Below are 6,986 nucleotides of genomic sequence, written 5' to 3'. Positions count from 1 at the left end.
CCCGATCTTTGCACGTTATCTTATCCTTCATGCTTTTGATTCTTCCTTGCTCTGAAGTCTCTGAAGAAAACGAGGTGGCATATTGATTCAGTCGTTAGACCACCGTTCCGTCATCGTTCCTGCAAGGAACACAAGTGGCCCACCCATTCCCCCCTTTCCCCATTTTATCACAGAAACAAAGAAATAGAGGGGTCTCCCAGGCCATCTAGTCTGACCTCAACTCCAGCCAGCACACTCACGACATGCCCACCATGTGGACGTCCAGCCTATCCTTGAACACCTGCACCAATGGGGCCTCAACAACCTCCCCTGGAAGCCCAGTCCACACCCTCGGGGTCCCAACTGTCAGGAAGTGCTTCCTGGCATCCAAGTTGAACCTTGGCTCCCTGAGCTTTGCTCCGCTGAAATGCATTCTGCCCTCCTCTGCCTTCCTCTGCAGGGGAGAACAGGTCTCTCCACACCTCCCTGTGACACCCCCTCACATCCCTGTATGTCGCCACCAGATCCCCTCTGTGTCTCCCCTTCTCCAGGCTGAAGAGGCCCAGTTCCCTCAGTCTCGCCTCATACGGCTTCCCTTGCAAACCGGCCACCAACCTTGTGGCCCTACGCTGCACGGACTCCAACCTGGCTATAGCCTTCCTGTAACGAGGGGCCCAAAACTGAGCACAATACTCCAGTTGCGGGCGCACCAGAGTCGTGTAGAGTGGCAGTAATCCCTCTCTTGCTCTAGAAGCCACGCTTCTGGCTGTGCAACCAAGGGTGCCGTTCGCCCTCTCGGCCACCGCATCTCACGGCTGGCTCAGGTTCAGCCTGCAGGCGACCAGCACCCCCGAGGTCCCTTTCCCAAGTGCTGCTCTCCACTCCTTGTCCCCTAACCTGCACGCAAGGCACCCGTTCCCATGCCCCAAGGGCAAGGCCTCGCACTTATCCACGTTAACGCCCTCCTGTTGTCCCCCAGCCACTTCCATAGTCTGCCCAGGTCCTGCCGGATCCGGAGCACCTGCCCCTCACGTCTGGCCACTGCCCCCATTTCAGCATCATCTGCGAATCTGATCAGCGGACTGGTCAGCCCTCCTTCCCTGGCATTGATGAAAAGATTGAACGGGATCCATCCCAGGACAGAGCCCTGGGGGACCCGCTCGTCCCCAACTGCCATCCTGATGATGCCTCACTAACGGCTACCCTCTGCTTTCAGTCAGTCGACCATGCCCCAGGCCATCGGACACTGCACTGCTCTATCCCGACCCCCGCCCCCCGTTTCTCCACCAGGATATCATGCGGCTCTTTGCCGAAGGCCTTGCTGAGATCCAGGTGGACCACATAAACGTCCAGCCCCCTCGAAACCTTGTCAGAGAATCCCACTCCAGCCCTGGCTGTCGCTCTGGAAGAGCCCTTTGAGGGAGGCCAGGTGGGGTCTAAGCCCTCTGGGGCTCCTGACTCTACATCCCAACGGTTAGCTGAATTTTAAAGGCCTGCAGATTCTGAAGCATTCAATCTCTGTGCATCCAGACTAGGGAGCTCAGTTCTCGTGTGGGGGAACATCTCTAGATGAGCCAAATTATAATTAAGGAGGCTCCATTTAACGGTTTCCTCTCGTAGTTTCTGCAAACTTCTATTCCATCCATCTCAGCACCTCTAGTGTGTGGGCCACAGGCTTGGACCATTCTGTGCAGATTGAACGCCAGCCTGCTTTGACCACCAGCCAAGTCAGTGGCCGTGCTGCACCTGCAGGTGCCAAACCTTTACCTTGCCAGGTGACTGCCATCCATTCAGAAATGAACTTGCTCGGGAAGGGCAGGTAAGGGACATTAAGCCAGCAAACCCTTTACGGGCCGGCTTCTTGTCCGTTTCTGGGCGTTTAAATCTGCATGGACATTTCGCCATGCGCTGGCTCTTGGCTACTGGGAAAAGCCTCCTTTACAGCAACCCGACCCATCCATGGAATGCCCTTCCAAGCAGGCCCACTTTGCTTTTTCACTTCGGTGCCAGGCTGGAACCATTTTCTCCCAGCCGGCGTTTCCTGATTATTAACCTCGCTACTGGCTTTAAAATTATACTCAACGCTGTAACATTTTTCACGGTCCATTTTATGGTTCTGGTTATTTTGTTGGCTTGGCCTCTTTAGATTGTAAGCCACTGGGCTGCATGTAAAATCTAAGTGAAGAGAAAGAATTAAATAGTGCAAACAAAAACAGGGCACCTGGAGCACTGGAAGCCTGGGGCAGCGGTAGTAAGGTGACTTGCCAATGACGGGGAAGCATCAGTCCAGACAGATTTGAAAACCAAAACCATTTTAATTCAGCTGAATAGGTGGTAAGCTGTCCCACACTGGGGACATTCAAGGAGAACCTGGGCAGTCACCTGAGTGAGATGGTGCGACTTGGTGTCCTGCAACAGCAGGGCTGGACCCGGCGGCCTTCCGGCCCCTTCCCACTCCGCTGTTCTATGCTAGGAGCAACCTGAAGGCACACAAGTAAGGGTCCTCTTGCATCCTTGGCGGCTTCATTCCAATCCTGCCTGTCACTCCAGAAAGCTTCCACTAGGAAGAAGTCCATGTACTCCCTCCAAAAACCTCTGACGGTCCTTCAGGAGCTGAAGTTAATTGGTCGCCTTAAACCAGAGACCTTTCTGTCCCACAGGTATGTGGAGGGTTCCCTCCACCCACAGATCCAGGCCAGAGTGCGGATGACCAAACCGGACATATGGTCTTGCCACCCAAGTACATCCAGGCAAAGGAAATGAAGGGGAAAGGGACACTCGTAGGAGGGGTGCCCGTTCCCATGTCCATCCGTGGCTTCTCTTCTGGAAGCGGCAAGCAGAAACTGTGAGGTATGAAAAGGGCCCGGAGGTTCCCCCCTTTGGGCCAGGTGGGGATGTGGGACCACACCCCACTCGCAATGGAAGAAGTGCAGCCACGTGCAGCCCTTGTGCGAGCGGGCCGGCCTGCAAGGGGTGGCGGTCGTCTTGGTGCTGGGCCACACGGGTCCACATCCAGCCTCTGGTGCTGCAGGAACGAGGGCCAGTGCAGCCGCTGCCGGCTTCTCCCCCTCCGCTGCCCTGACAGAGGCCTCAAGGAAGATCGGTGCGGGACGAGATGCCATGGGCCGCCGTCCAGCCCCAGCAGGAGCAGCGGCGATCGGCCCGAGGGCACGGCAGGCGCCCCGGGCACCGTGCTGCTGGACGGGCCTCTCACTCCTCACTGCTGGTTCTCACTCCCACGCTGGCCGGCTGCAAAACAAGCGAGAACGCTCAGTGGGGCGGAAGCAAGTCGGAAGGGAGACCCATGGCGGGAAACGCCGGCGTGTGATGGCCCGCTCTGGCGCATCGGAGGCCCCCCTGTGCAGTCCGCCCAGTCCGTCATGCCCACTCTGGCTGGCAGCTGCAGCTCACCGGGATTCCTGGCAGGGAACCCTTCGAGCCCTTTCAGAGAAGCAGAGAGAGCAGGGACCGGCCATGCTGGGCTGGGCTCCACTCCGCACCCTTCCTCGCCTCCACCCGCGTCAAAGCCTGGCTCTGTGCCCTTCGGGGGACTCCGCAAAGGCGCAGAACTCGTAAGTATCCATCACTGGTTCCTCCCCATGCCTGACCGATCAGGAACACTGCTCTGCCTGGGCCAGCTAGGAGGGCGAAGGCCTGAGGGCCAAACCTTTGGAAGGCCACAAGCCGCCACCCTCGCCTACTCTCAACAGGCTGCCCACAGGCAGTGGGGGGCGGGGCATCATGTCAGAGGGGAGGCCCCCTTTGGGGGGAGGAGGATGCTGCGGACAGGACTGCGTGGGGCCTTCACCCCATGCTCCCGGGCAGGAGGGTGTGTCCTTGTGTGGGTCAGGACCCTGTGCGAGGTGTGTCGGAAGAGCACTTTCTGCGCCTTTCCCCTCCACTGCTCAGGGAGGAGGAAAAAGGGCGGGCCAGCAAGCCTTCCAGTGGATCCTTCCATTCCCCAACTAAAGCAGGCTGCTGAAATAGGAACAGACTGGCTTCACTGGGGCCCTTTTGGCACGAAAGGGCTGTAGTCTCAGCCCCATTCTGCCCCACTATCTGCCCACTGCGCCCCATGTATTTATTTATTTATTATTTAAAACATTTCTATGCCGCCCCCATCGCAACAAAGCCTCGGGGCGGCTCACAACAAAAACAAACAAAAGCATATTAAAATTATACAATAAAAATATTAAAACCCGGTGCATCTCGGCTTAAAAAAAAAACAAAACAAAACCTACATAATAAATTAACACTTAAAATAAGTTTTAAATAAAAAGGTCTTGGCCTGGTGCTGAAAAACAAATAAGGACGGCGCCAGGCGGACCTCTTCTGGGGAGCGCATTCCATAAGTGTGACGCCACCACAGAGAAGGCCCTCCTCCGGGTACTCACCCTCCTAATATCATTCACGGAGGGCTCCCAGAGGAGGGCATCTGTTGAACTTATCGAGGGGCTGAACAAGGATCGGGAACTGTGTGGAATGTGAATTCTCCCTCAGCTTCCCAGATGCATTCAAGGTGCAGGACGAGAGCAGAACGGTTTTGTTTAAGAGGAAGGCATTTGCCCACTGCCTCCAGTACTCCCTACTGCAGTCGTGGGGCAGGAAGAGCTGACGACAGCTGCCACCACCGCCAAGGAGACCTCTTGGCCTCCCAAGAGCAGAGCACACGCTGCTGATCCAGCCAGTGAAGGTCCAACAGAGAACCTGTGGGAAGTTCAAGGCCATTTCAGGGGCCACGGATGCCCTGCCCAGGGGCGCAGACGGCTCAAAGTTGCCCATACGCTCCACAGCATTCTAGCGGCTTCCATGAAGCGTCTTAAGAGCGTCTTCAGGTGCTGCTGGTGTGCCGATTAAGGGCTGCCACTGAACGCTGCAAATGGATGCACCTGTGACGTCACCATCACGCTCTGCTGCTAAAGGCCTTCCTCCAAAGAATTCGTTGTTCTGAGGGGGAGAAGCCAGCATGAACTTGCGCTGAGAAACAGACGAATCTCTCACCATCTGATTCTGAAAGCAATCGAATGAGCAGGGAGAGGATTCACGGCTTCAGACACACTGCAGGGCCTGCTGGTGCCAGCCATGGAAGGCCTTACCTGGGCTTTGATGAGCAGCAGGATGCCTGGGGCGAGAATGAGGCCCCGGGGGGAATCTTCTCTGCCAGGTGGCCGCAGACGGAGGTCGCCGGGCAGCGAGCTGGTACCTCCTGGCGGACAGCCTGTTCTGGGACACCGTCAGCTGTGGGAACCTCTTGACGATCTCCTTCAGGAGCTTCACCTTGTCCTCCGCAAAGAGCTTCCCGTCGGTGCAGCGGCTCGCCATCTTGGACGACACCATCTTGAGCCGTGGGTTGAGGGTGCCGAGGACCTGGATGCGGCGCTGCAGGGTCAGCCTGTGGCTGATGCTGCCGATGTAGCGGATGAGGCGGCGCGTCCACTCGCGCAGCTCCATGGGATCCACGGACTCCCCCCGCTCCATCGCTTCCTCGGCCATCTCGTAGATGGTCATGGCCGGCGCAAGCATGTCCAGGACCTCGTTCTGCAGCACCCGCAGGGGCCGCGAAAGGCTCTCGATCTCCTTGACCTGCTTGGCGCTGAACAAGCACAGGATCTCTGGGTTCAGGACCGGGACCTCGGAAGACCTGTCGGGCAAGGTGGGCCGGGGGCAGAAGGCCATCAGCTGCTCCCGCAACCTGTTTTTCAGGGTGGCCCGGCACCGCATCCAGTACTGCACCAGCTGCTCGCGTGGCGTCCACCTCAGCGACTGGGCCGCAGGGGCACTGGTGGCTGCTTCCACAGGGGAGGGGCTCCTCCTGGGGCTGCCCTCCTCCCTGCCAAAATCGCTGCCTTGCTCGCCCCTTCCGTGGCTCTCCGTTTCTGCTTGGCCCTCCCCAGGATTCCATCCCCCGCTGAAGAATGTGGGCCGGCTCCAGTCCTGCTGGCTCCCAGTGGGCCTCTGCTGCCGATCGGAGCTCTGGGGGCTTTCAGCTCCTGCCCCCCTTTGCCCAAGACCGCTTTGCCTGCTGACACCCCAAACCACACCACCCTGGTCTGAATCAAACTGGCTTTGGCTGCTGAGGCTCCCAGAACCCTCCCACCCCGGTCTCTGCTTCGGGCTGTTCCAGGCCCTTTCCTCTCCAGGCATGCCCTCCTGCCTCCTGCGCCTCTGCACCATGGCTGGACTCTCATGCTCCCTCCCTCTGCTCTCCAGGCTGCGCCACTTGCCTCCGGAACTCTCCCAGAAGTAGTCCTCAGCAGGAGGGCGCTGGTCATGGGGGCATTTCTGACGGGACTCCTGCTCTAGGCTGCCGTAGCCCTGGGGATTGTGGCTGGTGCCGGCCTTCTTCCGGAGGGGCCTCTCCGGACTGCCCGGCCCCACCTGCCGTCTCCTGGGAGGGTGGCGCTGTTCGCCGCCCCTCCTCTCTGGGCTGCTCCACCTGCCTCCACCAGCATCCCGACAGGGGTGGCTCCAGCCTGGGGGGCATTCTTGCCTGTGCTCCCAGTCAGCCTCGCTCCAGGCCCTGGAGTGGCTGCTGGGGCTCTCCAGACTTCTCGCGCCCTCGGGGCTGCCCGGCTCGGCGTGCCTTCTACCGAGGGGCTGTGGGTGCTGCTGGCTGCCCCGCTTTCCAGGGCTGCTCCACCGGTTCCTGGGGAGATCCGTCCGGCCGTGCTCCCAGCCCCTGGGGGACTTCTGCCTGGCCTCCCGTGTGGGGCTGTCCCAGCCCCCGTGGTCGCCGCTGAGGCTGCGCTGCTTGGTCGTCCTCTCGCCGCTGCCCTGCCCGATCGGCCGCCTTCTGCCGGGGGGCGAGGGCAGCCGCTGCTGACTCCCCCGCCGCTCCGGGCTGCTCCAGCGCTCCTCGCGGAAGCCCCCCGGGGAGGGGCCCCTCGCGCCCGGCGACTCGGCCCAGCCTTCCGCGGCGGCCCTCAGCGGGCTGCCCCAGCGGTTCGCGCCCTTCCGCGGCGCGCTGCCCGGCGGCCTCTGCGGGCTCGCCGGCCGGCCGCGCCGCG

General features: G+C 59.9%; 2 protein-coding genes across 2 annotated transcripts in view; both read right to left on the bottom strand.

Annotated features, from left to right (window-relative positions):
* The window catches only part of ZNF414 (zinc finger protein 414), a 5,843-nt gene extending 4,687 nt beyond the window's left edge, over positions 1-1,156 (bottom strand). Inside the window, exon 1 of the mRNA XM_044433702.1 lies at positions 1,012-1,156. Coding sequence (XP_044289637.1) covers positions 1,012-1,156 — 145 coding nt within the window. The remainder of the gene's footprint in view (positions 1-1,011) is intronic.
* A 1,118-nt stretch (positions 1,157-2,274) lies between these two features.
* LOC123025244 lies at positions 2,275-6,250 on the bottom strand. The gene is made up of 2 exons (XM_044433815.1): positions 5,076-6,250; positions 2,275-3,228 (listed from the first exon to the last, which is right to left on the bottom strand). The coding sequence occupies exons 1-2, from the start codon at positions 6,151-6,153 to the stop codon at positions 3,197-3,199; spliced, it is 1,110 nt and encodes a 369-aa protein (XP_044289750.1). The 5' UTR covers positions 6,154-6,250; the 3' UTR covers positions 2,275-3,196.
* Between the last annotated feature and the right edge of the window lie 736 nt (positions 6,251-6,986).

This window comes from Varanus komodoensis, unplaced genomic scaffold, assembly GCF_004798865.1.
Source record: "Varanus komodoensis strain SLA01 unplaced genomic scaffold, ASM479886v1 scaffold26, whole genome shotgun sequence".
In the NCBI taxonomy this organism is placed as follows: Eukaryota; Metazoa; Chordata; class Lepidosauria; order Squamata; family Varanidae; genus Varanus; species Varanus komodoensis.
The sequence above is the reverse complement of the archived record's forward strand: the minus strand, read 5'-3'. Positions and strand labels throughout refer to the sequence as shown.